The 27401-nt window shown below is 28.4% G+C and overlaps 1 protein-coding gene across 2 annotated transcripts in view; it reads right to left on the bottom strand.

Moving 5' to 3' along the window:
- The window catches only part of LOC112691225 (solute carrier family 22 member 21-like), a 46332-nt gene extending 29625 nt beyond the window's left edge, over positions 1 to 16707 (bottom strand). Inside the window, exon 1 of one of the 2 annotated variants that reach the window (XM_025565396.1) lies at positions 16569 to 16707. Coding sequence is in view for 1 of the 2 variants with exons in the window: in XM_025565383.1 (XP_025421168.1) it covers positions 15757 to 15762 (6 nt within the window). In the remaining variant the exon portion in view is untranslated. Of the gene's footprint in view, positions 1 to 15756; positions 16258 to 16568 lie in introns of those variants that run through there. The other variant, XM_025565383.1, reaches the window with a different exon arrangement.
- Between the last annotated feature and the right edge of the window lie 10694 nt (positions 16708 to 27401).

Here is a 27401-nt window from a genome sequence, read left to right as displayed (position 1 = left end):
GATACACTACATTATATTAATACAATAATTTTAATTTTTATATTTTAATGATAAATTCAATTAAATATGGGATAGTAAAGCGAAAAAACCTATTTTTTTCTACAATTTTATGTTACAGTATAAATTTGTTTTAAAGTATCAGTAAAATAATTATAACGCTAATTAATAATAATATATTTATTTTAGAAAAAATAGTTCAATTTACGTAAAATATATTTGTAATTCACAAACATTTGATTGTATGATAGGTAAATTATTATATCAAATTTATGAATATCGATTCTTAAACATATTTATGATTATATTTTTTGGTTTATACACATTATAATCCTGAGTAGAGTGGTACATGTAGATTATAGTAAGGTTAAATAGATAGTAACTAAAAATAAAAAAGTACATATGATTGATAAACTAAGTAAACAGATTCTAACTCCTTATTAAAAACTACAGGATAATACTACATCATCTTTCCATATACTTACATTAATAATCATTTACAATGTATCTCTTTATAACTTGATTCGATATTTATACAACTGATTGGTATCTCTTAATGAAAATAATACGTGTTTTTTAAATCTAATCAATACAAATTTTAAACAATTAAAGATGTGATAAGAGTTTTACTACAATTTCCAAAAAATATAATGGATAAAAAGTAAGAAAAAATGTATAAATAAGTACTTATTAAAATATATTTACTTACAGTATATAGTTGAAAATGATAAAACTTATTGTTTTAATTTTAATAAAAAAACATTTATGAAATTTTGCTATTATGTATTCGAAGGCAGAAATTTTCCATGGTTATTTAAAATTTGTCAACGAGTATATATAGTAAAGTTGTTTGTTTTTCAGAATCTAAAATATGTAAAAAATAATTAAAAACCAAAAAAGAAGCCAATTATAAAATATTATTTAAATCTTGGATCAAAAATGCTGAAACCCACTTAATAATATCTTATTAAGAATCTTAACAATTCTAAATTTAAAGCAAATAAGTATAGAAGTACTGAATTATATTTTATCTAATTTTGGACATAGTGATATTAATTTTAACATAATTAATATAAATAATAAATATGTTTGATATTGCGACCTCGGAACTACTTGAAGTATAAGTATAAATAATTTATGTATTATTCAAAACACAAATATAACAAAAATATATTTAATACGAATGATAGTATTATTAGTAACTGATAACAAATTAAAAATAATATCAATAAATTAAATTTTTAAACATTTTTTTTTGATTACTTAAAATACTATTAATTATTTTAGATGATTTTTAATAATTTGCCAAATATGTGTAATTTTTTAAACACAGAAAAAGTTTGATAAATTTCAACCCAATTCTTCATAAACTATGTCGTTATAATTTACAATAAATGTAATATTTAAACATGAAAGTCAATTAGCATTTTACATTCAAAATCACCAACCAAAACTAGGTATTATATTTAAAATATTATAAAATTATATAAAATATTTGAGATTTTAAACGTAAACGAATAGATAGAATGCAGTGACTGGAAGATAAACATCACTAATCTTGCTCTTTTAACATCGCCGAGATTCAATACCTATTATATTATTTTTACTCTAATTCCATGATAAATCATTACGTCCATAAAAAAATTTTAATGAAGTTCAGTAATTTACCTATCAAATATCAAGACTCTGTTAAAATGCAAATGTATTTGAATATAATCATTTAATTTTATTACGTTTTTAGTACAATTGAAAAAATTAAAAATATAAGTTCTTAAAATGGAATTTTCTATAGTGCATTAATTTTTCTAAACAAATTGATCACTGAGATAACACGAAACACTATAATTTTAACTTAAAGCCGAATTTGTAAAACCTTGTGGATTCTATTTTTAAACTTATAATAAAAAAATACTATACAATTTAAGTACAATGTTTAGTTACATGCATTTATATATGTTAAATTTAGTTACAATCTAAGATTAACTCATTCTTTTATATTTGTATATATACAAATCTAATCTATCTAACCTAATATACATTTAATCGTTTAATGAAAAATTATTAATTATTAGTCATTAAGTAATCAAGGTAAAACCGTATATAAATAAAAATACTAATTACTTATCAATTATAGGAATAATGTTTACCTGTATTGTTTTTAGTTTTTTTAGTTATTACCAAGTAATGTATAGTTATATAGTAATGTCAGAGACAAAATTAAATATTTCTACATTCGAATAATTCAGGATTATCTTTCGGCCATCGGTAGTTAAGAATAAAATGAATGAATAATATTTTACTGTTTTTTATTCATTTATGAATATTTTCTTTTTTATTTCGTTAATTATAAGCGATACCACAATTTTTCTGATATAAATTGATACATAATGTAAACAAATAATACTATGTTTTCTATATTAAACAAATTGCGAATTGGCCACACATTATACACACATGAACATCTAATAAGCAAAAAGGAACAATGTATAAGCACTTCATGCAACACCATAACAACTGTTAACTATATGCCTCCTGACAAAATACTCTAAAACAGGGGTCTCCAACCTTTTTTTACCGCGGGCCAAATTTGATATACGCTTTGGCATCGCGGGCCAACATTTTTAGAAAAATAGATAGGTTATAAAATTGAGCAATAAATAATAATAAATAAGATTTATTTAAAAAATGTATGTTTATTTATATAATTTTTTTATTTTATAATTCAAAATTTCGTTTTATTATGATAAGAGTAAGTTATTTAGTGAGACGTTTGGAATTGCTTGTCTTTTAAAATGTCTTGAAAGTTTGCATCAAACTTTGTGGTTCCAATTAGCAGCGTCGCTTGTAAATGTTCGTCACTTAAGTTAGTTCTGTACTTAGATTTGACATATTTCATTTTTGAAAATGTCTGCTCACATAAGTATGTTGAGCTAAATATTGATATCATTTCACGCGCATGTTTTTTGAGATTTGGAAATGATTCCTCTGGCAACATGGCGTAAAATTGTTGGAGACTAGCTTCCTTGAAATAGTCTTTGAAATTGTTGTTTGATATGAGCTCGATAACTTCAAGCTGAAACTCTGTCGGTAAAGTTTCTATTTTTAATGCAAATGGATTTTCAAAAATTCGAATACGGTCTTCTGCACTTTTGAAATCTCTAAATCGGGTCTGGAACTGCTCTTTTAAATAGGTGAGAACTCCAACAGCAAAATCGGTAGGGAATTCTTCATAATTTTCAAGTTTGAATTTGTTGCATGTTGGAAAATGTGCAAGATTTTTTTCTATTAATTGATTTGTGAATAGATTTAGTTTTAATTTGAAAGCTCTAATGTAGGAATATGTATCTGAAATCAACGAGTTAGCTCCTTGCAACTTTAAATGCAACTTTAAACTCATTAAGGAGCTGAGTTATATCGACGAGAAAAGCTAATTTTCATAGCCATGTTAAATCAGTTAACTCAGTTATTACACGGTTTTTTTCTGTCATAAATGTGTCGATTTCTGAACGAAGATAAAAAAATGTTTTCAAGACGTGACCTCGGCTGAGCCAACGAACTTCGCAATGATAGGGAATACTGGGTACTCGCTTTCAATTTCAGCAAGAAAGTTCTTAAACTGACGGTGACTGAGAGCACTTTTTCGAATATAATTTACATTCTGCACAACAATATTCATAACTTCATATATTGGTGCATTTTTCCCACACAAAGCTTGCTGGTGTATTATGCAGTGAATAGCCATTGGTGCTGCTGCACCAGTCTCCAATACAGCTTTACAAATATTTCCAACCAAACCTGTATGTGCTCCACACATGTTGCGTTCACCATCAGTAGTTACGCCTTTTAAAATGCTAAATTCAAGACCCAAAGTAAAAATAGATTCTTTTACCTTCAAAAAAATTTCATTACCAGTACATGAGTCTTTCATTGAGTGGACGGCGGCCAATTCTTCGGTTATTTCAAAAGATTCATTGACTTCGCGAACGAATAAAAGCACCTGCGCTGAGTCTGAAGTGTCGATAGATTCATCCAAAGCAATTGAAAAATATTTAAAGCTTTTAGCAATATCTTTTAATTGACGAATAATATAATTTCCGAGATCTGTGGTACGTCGCGCAATTGTATTCGCTGACAAGCTAATACCGGTGAATAAATTGATTTTATCGGGACAAATCTCTTCAACTGTTTTCAAAATGCACTCCTTTACAATTTGGCCATCAGTAAACGGTTTTCCGGCTATCGCCAGAGTACGGGCTACTTGAAAACTTACTTTTACGAGAGATTCATTTTGACATGACCGTTTAATAAAAATTGACTGTTGAGCTAGTAAATTCTGTTTTAAGATTTTAAATTTGTCCGATCGTAGTTTACCAGATAGGTCGTTATATGTAGATGCGTGCTTGCTTTTATAATGTCTACCAATATTATATTCTTTCAAAACAGCAACCTTTTCCTTGCAAATAACGCATAAAGCAACATTATTTTGTTTAATGAAGAAATAGTCATTATTCCACTTTTTGTTAAAAACACGGCACTCTGTATCGACTTTCCGTTTTTTACTTAAACTTATTAACTTATTACTTAATTTATTTTAATACAGCACAGAGCACTACACTCGATAATAAATGACACTTAACTACAATAATCATAAAAACTGATTCTACATAATTTATAAATTATACCCGATATACTACAGTGGACTCACGCAGTTAGAAAAACCCGTCGATCACACGTTCGATAGCATTATTATTACAACGGAAAAAGTCGATCATATCTTATCTGACAATCGCGTAAGTTTTGAGTACAATATTAGGCAGATAAGTGTGATTGACGAGTTTTTCTATTATTCGTGTTAGTATATATTTACAAACATAAATTGTTATGAATAATACCAAAAGAAAAAAAATAATAAATTTATTTTATTTTATTAATACGGCCCCACGGGCCGTAGGTTGGAGACCCCTGCTCTAAAACAAACGAATGCTCCCCAACAATACTAGCACCAAATACAGAAAGAATATCGTCGATTCTGGAACTCCTCAAAGAGACGAACCTATTTCAGAAAATATAACATGAACGCATAGATACATCGCATATAATTACACAATCATAAACTTACTGTATATACAACTTTAATCGTAATGTATTGTAAAAACTACAAAATGTAATTTGTTTACTCAGAAACATTGATAACCCTGGTAATTGAGGCATATTTATAAATAAAAAAAAATGAAAAAAAAAAAATATATTTTATTTATTTTTATTATACAACCCAGAAGTATCTAAAATGATTAGAGCCATTAAAATAATAGTTACGATTTTTATTTTATGTATATTATTTGCTGTATGCAACTCTTGAAGTCATTATTGATTCATTACTTATAGTTTAAAATAAGTATATTATCACATTTTTTTCATTACATTTTACATTTTTTAGTATTCTCTGGAGTTTATTGAATAATGAATTCAGTATCTAAATAAGCACTTATGAATTCCACTATGACTTACTATATCATTTAACATTAATAATTTTTTTTATGCAATATCATCCATCAATAAACAGATTTTTTTTTTAAATAAATTATGTGATGTGAAATATTTGAAAAAATAAAAAAATTAAAAAACTCAACATTTTTAAATTAAAATTAAAGTTTGATATTTTAATAGTACGAATATTTGTATGTATTACAATATGATATATTAATACATGATTAACTCCTTTTTACTCCGACTATATTATAAAATCTTGAAAGTAGGTAAGAATACTTTAATACACGAGTTCCAAATATGAATTCTATTGAGTTTTTTTTTTTAAATTTATGGTTTCCATTATTACTTAAACGAGTATTATATTTATACTACTATATATTACTATAATAATTTAAAGTCTTAGCTATTAAAAACTAGTATTTTGATATAAACTATAAAAATGAATATAACTGCATTTAAAATATTTCTTAAATTACGATTAACTTTATTTTTTTTTTTGTTATCCTTTAAATTTCTAAACAAATATAATAACAACTAATCATCTCTAAAAATGAAAACAAAATACAAAAATCAAAATAATTCCTTTCATTTAAATTTTAGAAAATATTATAACATAGTTATTATGCTATAAGTGTTCTAGTGTTATATTAGACTATAACATTTTCGCCCAAGTGACAACAATAAATTTGAATTCTAAATTTACTCTGGAACTATGTTTCACTCAGGGACGGCACGAGGGGGTGGGCAATAGGGGCATTTGCCCGGGGCCCCGCACCTTAAATTATAATTAAGGCCCCGCGGTTCTGATTCAACTGAACTTAAAATATTTTATTAATATAAATTATAAGAATCAACATTAATTTTGCCCAGGGCCTCGCAAACTCTAGCACCGTCACTGGTTCCACTTCCTTAACACTAGGGCTTTAAGTGAGGGGACGTAAGGGAAATCAATCCCCTTGGCTCTTACAGCGTTTATAAAGTAGGAGTGGTCAAAATTGTTTGAACATTGATGCATCGATACATCGATTTTTAAAATATCGATGTGTTCGATGTATCGATGAAAAACCATCGATGTGTACGAATAGAAAAAAATTGTTTTCTTACCAGAGCTGCCATCTGTTGCACACTTTATTATCTGTACTATTTTCCTGATTAAATAATAAATTCAATAGTTAAAATGCTATTGTTTAACTTATATTTTTGGTGAACATTTCTCTAACATTTTCTAACCACATACTGATATACATCCTAGCACTGAACACCTTGAAAAAATCAATCAATTTATTAATAGTCCTCTTTCAATGTCACTTCCAGCAAAACATACCTCACTTAGCGAAGTTCTATTTCTAATAAGTAAATTAAAAAAAAAAAAAAAAGTACCCGGTTATGATCTTATTACCAATAAAATTCTAAAAAATCTACAGAAAAAGACAATCGTTATTATATCTTTAATTCCATATTACGGATTTCTTACATTCCATCAATATGGAAATTATCAACAATAATTGTTATTCTTAAGCCCAAAAAAACCAAGAATGAAATCACATCTTATAGAACTATAAGCTTACTACCAACTCATGCCAAACTATTCGAAAAAATCATATAATTAAGAATAAGATCAATACTCCAAAACTTCAACATAATTCTGCACTTCTAATTTGGTTTCAGAACGAGTCACTCGACTGTACATCAAGTAAGGATGTATGCCACTACTTGTAATCATGACTCGTAAGTGCATACATATGCATGTTTTCTTTATTACATCGAAAAATATGCTAATTGAGATAAAAATCCGTTTCATAATAATGGTAATAAAAATCTAAAATTTAATAGAGCATGTTTTTGCATGCTTTGTGCGTAGTACCATATTTGGTATATAGTTAATTTTTTTTAAATTATTAGGGCATATTACTTTATGTAAATTCAACAAAATCATTTTTCGTGAAGTCAAAAAAAAATTAGATCAATAAATATTTGAATTCATTCTCATTTACTTTTCCAAATTTATGTATAAAATCTTAGTATTTTATAAATTTTTTTATTTTTTTATTTTTTTTTTAATTATTTTATATGGTAAGTTAAAAGCAGTACCACGGAAACAATGTTATTGCGCACCTTCACCACTTTCCTTCTTAGCGTGTCAATTGCAATATATTTTCGTCGCAACGTGTTCGTCAATTATAATTTTAATAAAATGTAACCAAAGAAAAAATATAACTTTTAAAAATATAAACGGATAATTCTTATTATTTAAAAAAAAGCTTATACATTTTTTTTCGTGAATAGTTAAGGATTTTTAATCCATATTTAATCAAATGTTTATTATTTATTATATGTCAAAACAATGATATATCGACCTAAAACATCGATGTTTTTTGGCTATCCCTATTATAAAGCGTCCCCTTTAACGTTTTCTGAAAAGTTCAATAAAACGCTTAACTGTTTGTTAAAAATAATTATACACAATTTAATAGTTGAAAAATTGGATTTGCAGTTTAGATGATGTCACTAGGTGTTAAACAATATTTTACAAACAAAACTAACCCATATTAAAAATAAATTAAAAATTATATTGTAGTATATACTTTTATATACCTTTTTTAAATTTATTTTATATTATTAAAAGATATTTACAATCAGTTATTTAAAACAATAAGTAAGTAATTTACAAGTTTATACATTTTTAAAGTACATGAATAGTTTGTGAAGGGAGTTATTCACTAACTACATCTCAAAATATATACGATTACCTATTATTAATATTATATTACATACGATACGTCGTAGGTATATTTTATTTATAATTAATTGCTTAATAATTGTATGGGAATAAATGTAACACTGAAAATGATATATGGTCTAGAGTTCCCTCTGCTCTTTTTTTCTACTTTAAAGCATACCACCAATAACAATAAATATTATTTTGATATGGTAATTCATGTTTATCTGTATTTATTGATTTAAAATTAAAAGCGAAAGATTTATTTTTCTGAACATGTTTAATAGATCGCGTTACAATATAGTTGAAAGAATTTTAAATGCGTTATTTGACGAGAAATGTGGAACGTGGAGTAGTAGGGATACTTTATATATGCCAATGTATTGTACATTAAATAATAAATTATAAAAAAAAAAAAAAACTATAAAATAAACTATCTTAATTAATTATTATATTTTTCAATACATTTATTGAAGATTTAATTTTTCAGATTTTGAGTGAAAAGTGATCTTAATATTTTCTTAAATTATGACAGGTTTTAATTTTTGTTAAAAACAAAAAATTGATTTTACGTTTGAACATATTTATGTAATCGGCCATCATTACTATCTCTGTTCTCATTTTAGATTCAATACTATTTTCAAAATAATTTGATAAAAAATGCAAAATATTTTTTAGTAAGCTATTATGCAAGAAGTAACTATCTAATAATAATAGTGTGTAATTTAAAACTAATATGTTTGTTTAAAATGAAAATTTTAACCATATCTTATTATTTTCAACATTTCCTATCGACAATTTAAATATTAACCAAAATTTAATCAAAATCATATTCTATTAATAATGTATGTTATAACTGAGTTAAATAATGTTTTTTTTTACAGTATAGTACTCATATATAAATAATTTATAAGACTTGAAAAACTAGTGCATTTGTGTACTAAATATTTATTTATTATAAGCAGATGTAGAATCTTACTTTAAATAACATTAAGTATATATTTTTCACATAATAGGTGATGAATATAATATATATATAATATGGTATAATGACTAATATAAAAAAGTTACTAACAAATAAAAATGAATAGTCAGAACGATAGAATGGTTTGTTCATACATGGTACGAAATTCTTGAATAATTTTAATTGTAATGCTTTATATTTTATGAAACGTGATTTTGATGTGTTCAACATTACCTAAGCAAGAGATAAGATAACAAAAGTAAGATTGATGTTTGTATTTCAATTGTTTTCATTATTTTACGATTAAATTGCATAAGGTATAAACACGCTCCAGTTTATTTTCATTTTTAAAACAAGGTAATACCATTATTTTCAAATAGAATATTACAACTTAAAAAATTATAATTTATATAACACTTGTATAAATACTTTTTTAAATACAATTTGGTTCCTACGTATTAAAATATATTAGTGGAACATTTATCAGCATATTTCTTTTTCATAAAAATTGCGTTGCTGTTTTTTCTTAATTATGTCCAACATTATCTCCATATTAATAATTTTCAATGTATTATTAGTTATATTCAGTAATTTAATTTATATTAATAATTTATAGTTCAACATTTTCGTATGAAATGTTAATTTATAATAAATAATTTAGGTCAGTTTCAATTAAATGATTAACAAAACTATCTAATCAAAAAGTCTTAATAATATATTAAATAAATATTAAGTCTTAATTAAATTATAGTATTTAAAAAAATGGAGCAACATATTTTATCGGATATAATTTTTAAAATGTTGACGATTAAAATACAGCAGTACTTAAAAATGTGCAATTCCTAGAATGTATGTTAATAATTTTAAATCTCAAAAAAAAAAAATTATCATAAAGTAAATTATTGAGTTATAAGTCACAAGTCACCAAAAATATAACTCATCTTTGTATAATTTTTAAAATATATATATATATTATAATAATTATATAAAATAAGATATATTTATTTATAATATAACCTTTATAATAAATAATTACAATACAGACAGAAAAAAATAAAACTTAACAAAATGCAGAAAGAAGCATACAATTCGTAACTGTGCAATTTATGCATGGTTAACCATGTTTTACATTCATTAAAATATATTATACTAATACTCAATATACTGGAAACCGACCACCAGGTTCAATCACAGGCATATAAATATATCTATGGGTTCAAATGAGTCCACGCAACAGTTATAATCAATATTGTCTACACATCATAGCTAACGAATAAAATTAAACTGATAGAAAAACAAAAAAAAAAGCCGACAAATTTTTGGTATAATTGTTATTAGATTGATAGTGATTAGTGACTAGAATAGAATCAAAGTTTTCTAAAAATCATCAAATGTATTATTAAAACATGATGTATATCCATTTTTTATTCGTATATAATTTTTCAATCTCTGTTTAGATGCTAATTACTGTTAAATATTCGACTTTTTTTTTAAATTTTTCTTAATTTATTTTATTTTATTAAATATACGGGATAAACCTTTTAAAAAATATATACACATTAACATATATACCCAAATTTAATTTTAATTTAATTTTACAATTTATGATAAATATTAAATTTAATAGTTAGACAGTATATTTATAGTAATAGAAGTTAATTTTACATGAGATAACAGATTTTACAATTCTATGTTGAATTTCTAACCTATTTTTATCTGTTAAACAATGTTTATGTAAAAACTAGTCTTAAAAATGTCATTATGTGTAATTTATAAAATGCGTTTTATAGTCTGAATAATTCCAACTAAATTCAAACGAGAATAAAAAAAAGCTAGATATATGAGTCAATAATTGTTTCAATTAGTATTGTAAATCGTTCAAAAATTTTAATCCAATAAATGTTGAAGTATCTATTATCGATTCCATTATAATTTATATTACCAAATACCTAGTCGCACATATATGTATATATGTGTATATGTATATATGTATATATGTATTATGTATATATATATACACACTAATATTTTTATGATATAATAAAATATATAGCATTACTATATGTCATATAAAACACTCCAAGACTAAATAATAAGCATTTTATCATTACATAGTTTAATATACAATTAAGTAAAATATAAGTTTATTAAATAGGTAAAAAGATATTTATAGTCACGACCGTTGAAATATTCCTTCATAATTAACTGTTATTAAATAATAAATTATTACATTATTAAAGCTCATTTAAAATTTAAAACTCGTTGCAGTGACTTTTCTATCAGAACTAAATTGCAAATTGTATTATAGATGTATATATATATACGAGTATATAAACCAAATACAAGTCACTCACTGATCATCGCTACATCTAAAAAACGATAAATTGTTTGAACTTAAAATATGACATAATGGTCCAAATACATTCTTGAAAGAAGCGTAATTACGGGGGGAGGGTTCTATCCCACCCTCAGGGCCAAAAAAAAAGTTATGATGGGATATTTAAAAATACTTATTGTTACGTTCTGAGATAAGAGTAAAAACATTACTTATGATTGTGTTATCGTTATGTTCTATAAAAAATGCATGTTTGTATGAATATAAATTGATAACTAATTTATAAAACTATTTTGGTACAAGCTTCTAAGAAAAATATATGAAATAATATTTATAACAAATGTTCGGCCTTACGGATATAATATTACACCTATGATATAACATATTAAGATATAACATTATACCTCAGTCTTAAAATGCTTGTATACCTTACAAAATAAGAGATATTTGAGGGGGGGTTATGACCTGTTAACTCCCCGGTTACACCACTGCTTTTAAGTATTTGATTAGTGAAAAAAGAGCTAGTTATAAATAATTAGTTTTTGAAATGCATTATTTCCCCCCCCCCCCCCAGCAAATTTAAATGTACGCCACTGACTCTAGATTCGCAATAAGAAAGGATTTCCCAAAATGCAATCCCTAAGAAGTAGAAAGTAAAAATGAAATAAATACTTAAATATGAAAATAAGCCTAGCAGAAAACGCTTAGGCTATGACAATGATATTTGGTGAGTAGTTTTGTTTTATAATTTAGAGACTTCACAAAAAAATATTTTATAATATAATCCTTAATTGACTAAAAAAGGTAAAATCCAAAAGAAGTGTAAATGAAAAAAATCACCTAATCGGAAACGCGAAACCTATGACTATGCAATTCTGTGAGTAGTTTCATTTTATAATGTAGAAATATCATAAAAAAGTATTCTTACTCTACATCTCAATAACTACAAAATATATTAACTTGAAATTTGACATAGTTGTTTCTCTAATACTCCAGTCGTGCAATATGATCGGATTTTAAAAAATATTGGCATCGGCAAAGATGATTTCATGGTCCAAAACCGAGTGATTCAGTGTACAACCAAAACTACCATACTGATTCGTTTGAAATTTGGTTTTATTTGTTTTATAATTAAGAGTTGTACCATACTAAGCTTTAAATAGTGCAAGATAATCTATAAAAACTATGTTCTGATGAAGACTGCTCCTTGTAAAGTCGGGTAATTCAGCTATTACAGGAATCGCCAACCAATCGATCGCGATCGACTGGTCGATCTTTTTAGGAATATAGGTCGATCGTTGTAAAATTTAATTTTACCACTATCGGTCGATCGCGTAAAATAATCAGATTAATCGGATAATGGGAAAATTAGATTATTATTATGAAAATACAATAAATAATTATTCTTTGGAGGTTAGATCTTTTATTCTTTTGCTCATCAAACAAATCTCTTCCTAAATACTAAAATTCTCTTGGATATCGATCACCAGGGACTTAAATGTCAAATGTAGCTCACTTGTTTGAAAAGGTTGGCGACCCCTGAGCTAGTATATAATAATAACCAACTAGAAAAGTTTAAGTAGATAAACCACAACACCGTGAAACATTTATCTCAACTTATTTAAAATGTATTGGGTATGACGTTTAATTTTCAGATAACATTATTTCCAATAGTAAATTTGTAACAAAATGCAGCAGTATTTGAAAATATTATTCAATACTTTGCAAGGTTGAATGAAGAACGTATAGAAAAGGTAGCAATTTTTAAAAAAAAAAATTCAAAATCAGCAAACGATTTCTTCTAATAAGCGATTAAAAAATTATTACGTAGGTAATAATAATATATTGTACCGCTTGACGTTTCAACGAAAATTTAACTGTGAGCTATTTTACCGAGAGTGCGATTTGGCTCGGTTTTTTTTCTAAATATAAAAAAAATTACGGAGTGACAGTGGCACCAAAACAAAAACAAATATGCAAATACATATTCTGTAACAGATGACGTCGGTGAATGCAGCGGCAGTTTACACTATAATGTATAATACAGTACACTGATAACATACTCGCGCACGATGCATGGTAAAACACGACGGTAGTCCGGAAGCCACGGTGAACGTCCGGTACATAAAGAGACATTTGTCGCGGTGCAGCGGTAACACGTCGTGTCCCCGCCGTTCCGGTGACCAGAAACCGGTACCAGGATTGAAAAACACGAAATAAAAAAAAATACGCCATAACCGCCGTCTGGAGAGCGCACCAAATTTGGGGGGAACCTCATTACTGGTCAGTGGTGTTGACGGGGAGACACAATGACGCAACAACCACGTGGTATTACGTTGACGGCAATATCAGTTAAAAATTAACGAAGAAAATCTTCGGTCGACCATCCCCGTAGGTTACATCAGTGGTGTACAACCTGGGAGTCACCAATAATTTAACAGCAAATTAAAAAGTTATACATTATGTATTCTATTAAATACATAAAATATATAATATAACTATAAATACATATTACATTTTATAAAACTCTAATTTTGTATTTTTCTTATGTAAAATTCACGATTTAATACATTAAGTATATATTATACATTTACATAATATTGGTTAGAAGGGGAGGTGACCTCATCAAAATAAATTAATTTGAGGGTTTTGGACAAATATTTGGGCGCAAATATTGGGAATGCTGAAAATCAAATTAAATGGTATTTTACTACAATTAGTAAATACTAATTACTATAGATTATATGGATCTAAAAAATAAAAAATCAGAAGGGCTACATTTGAACTTAGGGGTGCTAAAAATCCTATTGCGCCCATGGTTATGGATTAAAAAATATTGTGCAGTGCAGTGCTTACATCGTGCACAACCGCAACGGGGAACTCAGTAAACAATGTAATATCGACAAGCGACGCTCGACGGCGGCTATCGCACGCGCACGCTCTCCGAAACCCAGAGTACGCCGAGCCAACCCGACGACGTTTATGTTATATCAGGCAGTAAAGCCATCGTTTCGCATGTGCGTCAGTGGCTCCACAACCCACGGACATAATACGTTTAACTTTTCGACCTTCTCGCTAAATTTTAAAAAAAACATTTTGAGTATCGTAGGTACTTAGCAGATGAAAATCTTCAGAAAATTAATTTAATTGCATCATATTTATGATATATATTTTTTTGAATTTAAACCGATTCTATGGTATTCGATCGTGTAAGTAACTGTTTTTGTCACCTCAAATTAATAAGACTTTACTACACACTTTCACACTTTACTCTTTTTATTCTACACAAAGTGCGCTGAGGAGTGCCGACAATTTTCAGTTTTCCCATAACGATTTGGATGAAAAACTATTTGAATTTTATCAACATGAAGATTCACGGCCAAGTGTAGTCCGAGGTGGTCTATTTTATTTTCGGAGAGTCTCGATGTGTAACATTATAACCTTGCGCTCGTACAAAATAACTAAAGCCATCATAAAAAATCGTATTATATAACTCATAACACGAATCTATTAGAACTATTCATGACCGTCGGTCGTTACCTACAATATTATATTGCTATCTTATGTGTGTGTATTGTTACTTATTTTTATCACATCAATAATATATTATTACAGGTGAGGTGACAACTTGTTTCTCCCACGTAAATCGAGTTTCTGTAAATTGCACTTCGAAAAAAAAAAAGTACAAACATCATTATACCGTATAACAGGTCTCTTTACGAGAAACTATCGAACGTTTGACGTACAGGGCACATCGTCATAAATTATGAATAAATAGTCGTTTTCTAAGCGTTTTAACGATTTTCATTGTTTTTCCTCTTAATCCGAAATAAATTTAAATATTATTGATTTTAATCGTTCGGAGAGCGTAGAATAATATATTGCGCGTAGTCCAAGATTTTCTGTCGACTTGCAGAATAGCAACGTGAAACAGTAGATCACGAAATCTTAATTTTCAGACCCGATATACTTCTACTATTATTGGCAATCCTTGTTTACAGGGTATCATTTTCCGATGGGTTTGAATTCAAAATTTATAACTCATAATTAACAAATAATTCATAAATTCATAATTTCCGAACTCGCGTTAATTCATCCTTTACGAAGTGCGGATCGTTACTGATTCAAGATGAGGAAACAAAAGGACAAAAATCCCGTGCAGTTATTGTATTGAATACCGCATACAATAGAATATAAAAATAAAAATTACGACCACGCGGTGTGATGAGCGGACGATAATTAATCACTTACCAGCATGTTGGCGACGGTGATGATCGGGATCTATGGCAAACGTGTAGTGGTTATATTATTATAAAGCGGTATAATTATTATCGAGTCGCGGTGAAAAAAAAAAAAAATAACAATAAACAATTTTAACCAACGAAAACGCGCACGTGAATGATTTGACGATGATAACGTAGTGCATACGCGCGTGCATAAACCGTAATGCTGCCGAATCTGTGGCTTCGCGTAGTATATATAATTTAATTACAACAACATCAACAACAACAATAATAATAATAATAATAATCGAGTTCGCGGAAAGGGCACGCGCGTGCTCGCAACGATATTTCGATATTGCGTTTCGGGGTGTGCGCTGCAAGCGTCGTCGCCGTCGTCGTCAGCGTGCGTGCGTGCGTGCGTGTTTGGTGTAAGCGTGGTCGTGCACCAAAGCCGCCGCAGACAACACTACTGCCTACTGGCCACGAACGCCGCCGCCAACGCCGCCGCCGCCGCCGCCGCTGGAGAGTTCGCGAAACGCACACGGACGTGCTTGTGACGTCGCCGCCGCCGCTCGCCCACCCGTCGCGCAGAACACGGCCGATGTTTTATTTATTCAATCCCCCTCCCCTCATTGGTCCCACTTCATCCCGCCCACCAACCACGTATACGGCGAACGTCGCGTCACCCCCTGCAGTACCGCACGTATGTGATAACCCGCGTTTATCGTGTACCACGTTTCGTACGTGAACCGTGGTCGCGTCTTTTTCACCGCCACTGGCGGCGTCTGGCGGCCGTCTGCCACGGTGACCGTCTCCACTCCGCCCATCGTGTCTACCTACCTTTACGGGGTCATTTTTCCTCTCGCCTGAACGTGACGGTGTGCCCACTCGCTGTGTACCTGAGACGCGCGGTCACGGTTGTTTCGCGTACAATCGCTGCGGAAAACGAGAAAAATACAGGCCACCGGAGTGCACCCGCATGACGTACCACCGAACACACAGCGTCACCACCGTCCGGAAGTGCTGCGTGCCCATGCCGACGGTAGCGCGCGTGGTCGACGCCTGATGCGCTGGCGCAGCACTCAACGGTGGCTCGTCTGTAGTTGAGTCGTGTACGCCGAAAAGTTCACATGATTATTGTTTTCCACCGATGATAACCGCGGTCACCGGATCGAATGTGAAAAAATGATGACTATGATCAGGCACGTACACAATGGGTGGGGATATGTTAAGGATTAAATCCCTCCCTCGAAATTCAGGAATATTATTAAATATGTATTTATAGAGTAAAAAATAACTTATAGATTACTTAAGTATGAAAATGTACATCCTAAAATTCCACACAAAATATTTTTTTGTGCAAGCGTCTGGCTACAATGATTACTAAAGGATGTCGTTAACAACGCTTAAGACTTTTGCTATAAAGTCATTTTAGGGTGTCAGTGTAGCGTGCGATCTACCGCTTACATGTGATCTAAATGTGATCTATCCATTAGGCACTATCCAGTTCTTTATCGGTAATTTATTGTTAACGACATAAACGATATATTTCGATGTATTTTAAAAAAAAAGAGGCGTACCTATCAATATGCTTCAGTCACATTTAGAAATGTATTGTTGGAAGATGTGGCGGAAAAGCGAACTAGATTTGTTTATTGCTTTTTTAAATGATATGCGTGCTACATTCATAAATAGCGACTAACTTTTATTTTTTATATTATATGGATGTGATTTTGAAATTGTGATTTTTTAAAAGAAACTTTTATTTGAAATATTTATTTATCGAAACTTATATTACATGGATGTGATTTTTAAATTGCGATTTTTGAAATACGTGTAAGCCCACCTCCTCGTTGTGTATTTTGGGTATTGCTAAGCGGTTCACAAATCGCGTTCACCAAAAACAGGCTGGTAGATCGCTTGCTACACTGGCATTCATTTTAGTGTAGGTACGAAGGATTTGACTTTTGGCTCTCAACATTTCATGCCACTAAAATACCGAGGTAATCAGAATGGTCAATGAAACTGTCTTTCTATACACGTCTGCAAAGTCCACATGCTTAGAAATATGTCTCTAACTAGTTATTACTCATTTGTATCCTATAAACCTATAATAATCACATCATGCATAGGCGACACTTAGCTCTATTTGTATGTGTGTGTGTGTGTGTGTGGGGGGGGGGCAAAAATTAATCATAATTTACTGAGCAATTTAAAAATTTACTCACATTTATGTACATATTATACATTTTTACTTACTATGTGTATGATAACTGATTAGATTAATGGTTCTCAAACTGTGGTACGCGTACCCCTTGGATGTACTCGACATTTTTCAAGGGGTTCGAGTCTGACCAACAAATTTTTAAATTTAAATAGTGGAAAAAACTCCAAAATTTAAGTTAACATTTGCGAATTTCAGACTTAAAACGATACTGTAACTAACCGTTTAATTCATCGTTGATTAAACGGGTCTGCTGTTATACCAAGTACACAGTCGAATATATTAAAATTATATTGGCATGACATTAAGCTATTCTAGGGTTGCCAATCGTACTACATTGGACAGGACTGTCCAACATTTGTTTGATTTGTCCTACATTTAACAATGCTATTACCTTTTTATATGACTATTCTTGTTTCATAAAAATACCTATTTATATTTCATTATTATTATTCTTTTAATTTTATCAATTTATTATTTAATTAAGGTGGTAAACATCCAAGTGCCATAATTAATAAGCTAATTTAATAAAATGTAATAAATGTTTCTGTTAGTTATCATTATAATAGTATATACTGTCGGTTGCAGCATTTTTTACTAAGCTATGCAGTGCCGTAGCTATTAGGGGAATGGATTATGCCCCCTCCATCATAAGCCGTATTATTTATACATATAATCAGTAAAAATAACCATTGTGGTGGTCTTTTTATTTTTTATTTTGCATTATGTGTGGGTCTTTAAATTTTTTATATATATTTTAGTTTACTAACTAAGAAGGGGTACATAAAAAGTTTATTGGTAAAAAGGAGTACAGTGTTTATAAAAGTTTGAGAATCCCTGGATTAGACGATAAGTATATCAATTAATATCAATGTAGTATATTATGTTATATTTTTAAAGTATTGATTAGAGCATTGATTAAATGTACTATATTGTATATTTAATCTATGTACAAGTACATTAATGCATTAGTTTATATTAATTGTAATATTGATAATATTGATCTGACTTAATATGGGGAGTAATTTTCTTATATTATAATTAAATTATAATATAATTTTATATGTATATATTATATTATTATATTATAATTGTACAAACGTAATTTTAACATAAGTATTTTATAAAAATTAAAAATTGTTTAAATAATATTTAACTTAGGAGGGGGCAAAATGATAAGTTTCCCCTTCAATATTTTTTCTGGAGGGACAACTGCCCCCTTGTACCCCCCTAATGCCGCCTATGACATCATGATTATATAATATGCACATTAATTACTAATTATTTACTTATAGAAAACGAAAACTTCTGTGAAATAACAAAACCGTGTTTTGAAAAAAACACACCCTGGTATCATATAAATGAATGACGCTCGCAGTCCGCTAGTTTTCTATAGCACATGGGTTATATTTTATAATCAATAATGCAACTGTACCATACACATGCACACCACACCTCAACTCGTTTTCGATTAGACTATCCGATCCAATGTACAATATCCAAAACTTGAAATAAGTTAAATCAATGTTACGGTCCTTTTCAGTAAGTTTGGTAGATTCCATTTAATTGCTAAACCTAATATAGTTGTTGTAGAGTGAACATAAGAATGAATTTAATTACAACTCTGTACACAAGTTATTGTGTACAGTATTTTTATAGGTCTTTCATATTTGGTATAACTTTTTATTTGAAAATCATTAAAAAATTTATTTTATATTTTTTTATAAAAGTTAATTAAAACAATAACATGTATAGAAATAAGTATATGAATAAAGAGTCAAGTTCGGAAAATCTTTCTTAACCGGTAACCATTTTTTTGTTTTGAAACATTAATTTATCGTTTCTTTTATGGGTATAGGCAGGACCGTATTAGCGCACAGGCACTATAGATATTGTGCCTTGGACCTACAAAAATGTTTGGGCCTAGGAAAATGTGTTATGATTTTTTTGTAGTATGCAAATTGGTATAAAAAAAAAATATGGTTTTTGACAATTTATATTAAATATGTTTAAAATTAAAATGAATTTTTTTAACATTTGTTAAAACTTTTATCTTATAAAAATGTATAATAGTTATCATATAAAAGTTTAGATTTGATTTTTATGTTGTAAATATTATTGTTTTTAAAAGCTTAACACTGCATGAAATTTAACACTTTCTCTCCCAAAGAGAAGGTTTCTTAACCATTTAAATACTGGACAACGGGCCCTGCAAGGACTAGGGGGCTAGGGCCTACGATAGTGTTAATCCGGACCTGGGTATAGGTGTAACCTAATATGCCTAACCCAATAATCGTGAAGATTATACTTTGTTTTGTCTTTTACACCGTGTCCTATGTGAATCCGGTGAGTGCGGCAAACGCATTGCGGTGCGTGCCAGTGGCGTATATATAGGGGTTAACCCCCCCCCCCCCCCCGAAATTTATGGTTAGTACGACCCACGTGTGCATTTCTTTAATCTATGTATTAATTAAAACCAAAATGTCTAGTATGGGAAAAAAATGCTCTCTCCTAATTTTTTAAGCAAATTTACGCCTAATTCTTACCTATGCTTGCCCGGTATGGGGTAATTGTGCATCCTCGCACATCAAAAAAATGCAAATTATCCAAAACAAAGTCCTCAGAATAATTGCAAATGTTCCGTGGTTTGTCAGAAATCCAAATCTGCTATTGATACTTTGAATAAACTCCGTTGATTTTTTTCCAAATATATGGTGCTTAATGTCAATGTTAGTAACTTTACCAGTCTCAACAGCGTCATCAGAAAGATCGTTTTCGATATTGAAAAGATTGAAGTCGTGCTTGAGAAATAGTACAAGCGAAAATCGACTAACAGGATTAGCTAGCTCTCATGTCAATTCATCGAAGTATTTCAATAAACACTGAAGAAGTGATAAATAATTTTGCAAATCTACCTCGAAAATTAGACTTTGTTCTGTAATTAAATTTATGTATTCTAATTTTCATAGTTATTAAAAATAAGTTAATTTATAACCTTCATTTAGTATATATTTTTTCATACCCCCCCCCCCGAAATTAATTTCTATATACACCACTAGTGCGTGCGATGCGGCGACCAAAATAAATAAATCTGTGGTAACATGTCAGCGTTTCTAATGTACCGCCGCTATCGCCGCACATGCGGGCAATCGAATTCGTTCGCACGCACTGGATGATTTGAAAAACAAATCATTTTGTTTTTGTTGCCGCACATCGTTGCGTTTAGTGCGCTTGTACTATTTAATATGGAAAGTTGTGAACTTTTGATATCCGAAGTGCAAAAGCGAAGTGCGTTATGGAACAAGCTCAACAACAAGTACAGGGATAGATTATTTTGTGATAAGAAATGGAGTATAGTTGCTAAAAAAACTAATTTGGATAGTAAGCGTAAAAAAATAATAAATAAATAAATTTATAAAATATGAATTATATAATATAATATAACTATTTATAAATAATTAATTAATATATATATTATATTATGCAAAGGTATAAATTATTATTTGATTTATTATTATAGCACTATCAGTGGCGTAGCCAGGATTTTTAAATGGAGGGGGGGGCTAACCACTTTTTTTGGATAAGTAAAGTAAGAGAGGATATGAGAATTGACCCTTAACCACCCACCATCTACCACCAAGTTTCTAAACGTAATTCAAGCATTTTAGTATAGTTTTAAAAATATTTATTGATATATAATTTATAATAATAATAATAATTTTGGTTTCAGTGTTCAGTCACTTGCTCCACTCTGACAGCTGCATTCTCTTAGGCGAATTTCTGGCAAATTCAGTTATTATTTCACTTTCATCGAATTGCTCTTTTTTTATTTATATAAGCCATAGCTAACTCATTCAGTCTGTTTTCCGACATGGTGTTTCTTAAAAAAATTTTTAAGCGATTAAGTGCTGAAAACGTTCTTTCCGGAGTGAAAGAGGTAACGTGGCAAATAATTGTAAAAGTATTTTAATGTTAGGTCGAAGATTGGTACGATGAGAGAGTGAATCAAGAGCAGAATTCGGTTTTGGACTAGTATTTTGACTCCATTATTGCCTCCATATGAACAGGTCAGCTCTGATTGTAGATGAGGTATCATCATGGAGATCTTGGACATATATTTTAGAAGCTTTTATAATATTTTTATCGTCATACATATTTAAATTGGCCGGAATAAGTCCTTCAAGTGGCATAACATCAATAAGCCTTTGATTGAAACGAGCATTGATTCTATTAAATAGTCAAGATACATTATACATATAAACACGGCCCATGAGGGAGGCTATAGCCCCCTTAGCCCCCCCTTAGCTACGCCACTGAGCACTATAAACCCTAAATTAGCAAATAGCATTAAAACCCGTAAATATGCAAAAATTAAATAGCAAAATTAAATTGTGCACTGCAATGTCGGATTCATATTTGCTACGAGTGCGGCGTTCAAAAAACGTCCGATGCGTTCGATTCGAATTCGTTCGCATCGGACGCACTCGCCACACTCGCCTAATTCACATAGGACATGGCGTTATTATTTTATTATCAACATAAACTTAAATAGGTTTACCCATTACTTTTAATAGAAAATAGTTGTTTGTGTTCATGTTACGTATTTTTGTTTTAGGCATAACCAGGCTTTAACGTACGAGTTATCTTAATAATGACTAGTGTCGTTTTTCATACAAAATGTCAAATCATAATTATAATAAAGCGAAAATATAGTATCTATTAAGTTAGGTGTACAATCGAATATGAAAAAAAAAATTTAATTTATGCACCAACAAATCTGTAATTAGACATGTCATTATGTGTTTCAATACATAGGAATACAAATCACAATAATGGACTAAAGGACCAATCATTGTTTGTATGTTGAACAAAACATAAAAAATATTTTTCAGCCTATATAGTTGTATATATTCGTTATGCTGATATTGTTGAAAAACTGTTGTTTCATTCACGCCTAATATCAAATGTAATCAACATATACAAATACATTTATGTGTGTTATTCGAAAACATATACTATTTATACAGTTTAGTCCAAATAGTAGGGTTGATGAGAAAGGCTAGCGGGACTATTTTAATTCCGGTTGGTTTTTTTTTCATATAATATTGTTGGGTAAATCATTATTGAAATAAATTATATCATTTTAAATCAGGGATGATTATTATAGCATAAACTTCTAATCTCGACTAATTTTTAACATCTGCTTTATATCTCGGGACAAAATTTTATTTTTAAATATCAATATATTTAACGTATAGAACTATTAGCCTATGAGATCCACCATTATAAGTGTATAAGTGTATTTTACTTAGTATAGTGATTTGGTTAAATAACAACGAATAAATATATTCTACTCGTATAACGGTGTTCTGATACTCTGATTGTTAAAAACATTTGAGATTGGACATAGATTGAAAATAATTTAACTACCATTTCCCAAGGTTGATCGGAATTGATCAGAAATTCATAATATAGATTACTAATATTAAGAAATGTTGATTGGTATATATTATAAATCAATTAGAGATTATTTTAAATTAAAAATAATCATGCATAACTCACGTTGGCTAAACCCACTGCAAACTTGTCGTTTACAATAAAAAAATTTATTTAGTTAAAGCGAACATAACGAATTGCCAAACAAGGTATGAGGTATTACACAACCTCAACGCAGCTCTTAGACCCAATCACCAATAAAATACAAGTTTAATCAATTTCCTTAAGCAAACCAATGTATACAACCAAATTTAAGTTAAGTTATATAATTTATAATACATACAATAATAAAAAAAAATAATAATAATGAAATGTAAAAATAGTATGTAAGAAAACCAAATGTTATAATAAAATAACTAATGTCTATTGATTCCAAAGTTGTAAAAGATCAATAAAAAAAAATTACAATAAAAAAATATTAATTCTTTTATCTTATTTTATGATACTTAATTATAATTTACGAGGTACATATAGAAAAAAAAAATCATGATACATTTAAAATATTCATGTGAAATTGTATTATTAAAAAAAACTAAAAATATATGTCATTAGGTAGGAAATTATCAACTAAATACCTAGAATATAATTTTTAACAAAATATGTTCAAATAATAAAAACTTGAAAATTATAAACAGTTTGAATATTGGGTCATATAGAGTCAGTTTAAAATGTCGTTAAAACTGAATATATTTCTTAACTATGGACAGAGGAGCGATTACCCCCTGGCAACCCCTTGAAAGTTGGGTAATTAATATACAACAATGTACAGAAAAATAAAGAGATTTAAATGAATCCACAGTTTTAGTTAACACAAAAAAGGATTCAACTACAAAATGTTAAGAATTTTTATTTATTCATACATTATTGCATATTGTATATTTTTATAGTATAAAAATAATCTTTCACGCGTTGTAATAAATTATAGTTTTGTACTTAATCAATTCAATTAACACTTATGGACTGCGATTTCTTTGCAATCCACTTTAAGTGTAAATTAATAATTATGTTATATGGCCAAAATAAAATATGATGCTTGAAAAAAAATGTTAGATCATCAAAATTGTATAAACAAAGTTAAGTTGTATAAAGGATCTGCTGATAATGTGGTTAATTTATATTTATTAATTAATAACCAAACATTTCATGCGATAATATCGATATCAGAGCACATAGTTATCATTAAATCTTCTAATACTTTTATTATTCATTTTTCATTCATAGTTAAAAAAAAAAAGTCTTACAAATACTTTAATATTTTAACATTTATAACATAATTATAACTTATGTGATTAATAATAATTCTATGAGCATTTAGTAGTAAAGAGCTCCGTTTAGTCTCAATAAATGTATTGAAATACTGAAAATACGTATTACACATGTGGTCTATATACGTTTTAAATAATAATCGTTCAATCAAATAATGAATTTAAACTAAATATTCATCATATATAAATTAAATATTAAAAATAAATAATTAACTAAATTTAAAGGAATTTAAGAGATACAATAAATTTACGAAAATATAATTTACAACCATTAAGATTATTTTAAATTCATTAAGCTTTACTAATTATAATTATAAACTTAATTACATTTAATATGTTAATTTTTTATTTTCCACCTCTTTGCTGAACTTATTTTTTAAGTCTATACTACGATTGAGTTATAATTATTATTATTTGATCTATTTTAAATTAGTTAGTTTTATTCTATGTCAAAGTCAATATTTGATAATAAATACCATTTAATTTTACTATGCGTATTATAATTAAAATAATTTTGATGTTACTGAAATTAATTAGTCTTTGATTTAATGCAGTATTTACAAATATGGATTAGGAAATATTTTTTTATATTTATATTTACATTACAAATTATTTAAATTATAACGTTAATAATTTTTACATTTATCATAGTGGTTATGAAACATCGTAACAAAATATTAATTAATTATGTGTTACCACGGCCGTTTTTAAAAATTTTAATTAACCCCACATAAAATATAAATTTTCAATTTTATTTTAAAATGATCATGGCTTGATAAATATCTCACATAACATATTATTTATACTCTTAATAAATAAATATAAAGAATTACCATAAAAAAAAAAAAACGTGATTTATATTTGTTAGGATTTTAATAGTTTTATTCGTTTTTTAAATAAATAAACGTCATCATTTTTAAACCAAAACTGTATCATAGATTACATTTCATTATTATCGCATATGTTTGGTTATTGATTAATAAATATAAACTAACCACATTATCAGCAGATCCTTTATACAACTTTATTTTGTTTATACAAATTTGACGATCTAGCATTTTTTTTATAATTGGCATTTTTGAAGACCGTTTTCTATCATCTATATAATAGATTACATTAATTACATTACATAATATATTACTTATAACAAATTTGTACTGAAGTAATTCCAGATTTTCATTCTTGTATAAACTGTTTAAAAATCAGAGATTAAAAGTTGAATTACAAAAAAATGATGTAAAAAATGAACTAACTTGATTTTTACAGTCTGCTATAATATATTGAATACTATTCACTGAACAGAACTTGTCTTGAACGTAACTGTGGATTTTGGATTATTTATTATTTGTGAAATGCCAAGTTCACTATAACAAGACGCATATATACTTATTAGAAATGCCAGATTAAGGGCCGATGCCGCCCTGGAGCAAATAATGTTGGCCCTCTACCCCTCACAGAAATTAAATTTAAGTGAGAAAAAAAAAAATTCCTGGTTTCTATATATAAATTAAAATAATAAAATACTATTATAAAATGTAGGTACCTAATATAATAATTAATCTACTTACATTAAAAAGTATAAATAGGTATATGTTTAATGTCACAGTAAAAGTTTTACAAAAAAATTTTTTATACTATTGGAAAATAGTGACAAAATACAATTATAATATAAATAAATTGGTGCAAAATATACAGATAATAAATAATTAAAGCAATTTTTAATATTAAGGTCAATTAAAAAAAAAACTAATTTTATTTATATTTCTTTAAATATATTTTTTTATGGATTTATTATATTGGTTATTCTCACTTCATTTAGTCGATCAAATCAGATTTTGTGTATAAAATAGATAATTTGGACATTTTTTCTTGTATAATAACTATCTTAATAATTTTTTTCAGGTAATTTTATCCATGCTGCCTAACTAAATTTGCCGCCTTGTATCAAATGCTCCTTTTGCACCTAAGTTAATTCGGCTATGCTTATTCAATACCTATAAACGTATTGTATTTATAATAATAATGTGCATTTATAATAAATATTTTGGCAGTCACAAATGTTCCGAACATTCTTATTGGATAACACACACAACATGGATAAACTAATTTACATAAGAATAAATATTTCAAGTTCTAATACTTAAGCCCCGCATCATCTTCATGACCACAGTGCGCATAAAGTTAATATTTTAAATACTTGGCATTTAATACTTTTAAACGACCACGTAAGTTGTTCGACAATAAATATTAATTAATGTTTTTTCATTTTTTTTAAATCATTATTTTATTAAATTAAAGTACCTACAGTTTATTTTTTTAGAATTCGAGTACGCGTGGATACATTGTTATTGAAAACTGATGGGTAGCGGAAACCATGGCCCGTGGCCATATTATATACTCGTATGGTCCTTTGTCTAAATTCTTTTTAGTTTCTTACTCAACCAATTGTATTATTTATTATATTAACAATCCAATATGTGGTCAAGTTTAAAAATATAGCACATGGGCTTAGAAATATATGCACTATATTGAGTTGTTGTGTATTAGTAATTATTATAAAGTCAAAACAATTTTAATCAACCGATAATACTAATGTTAAACAATATATGTTCCTCTATTACGATGTGTTTGCTTTTATATACATTTTTATTTACGATTTTAAAACGAATGTAAAGCTCTTAGAATGGT

This window comes from Sipha flava, unplaced genomic scaffold (genome assembly GCF_003268045.1).
Source record: "Sipha flava isolate LNK unplaced genomic scaffold, YSA_version1 115_pilon_pilon, whole genome shotgun sequence".
Classification (NCBI taxonomy): domain Eukaryota; kingdom Metazoa; phylum Arthropoda; class Insecta; order Hemiptera; family Aphididae; genus Sipha; species Sipha flava.
Note: the sequence above shows the minus strand (reverse complement) of the source record. Positions and strands in the feature narration are given on the sequence as shown.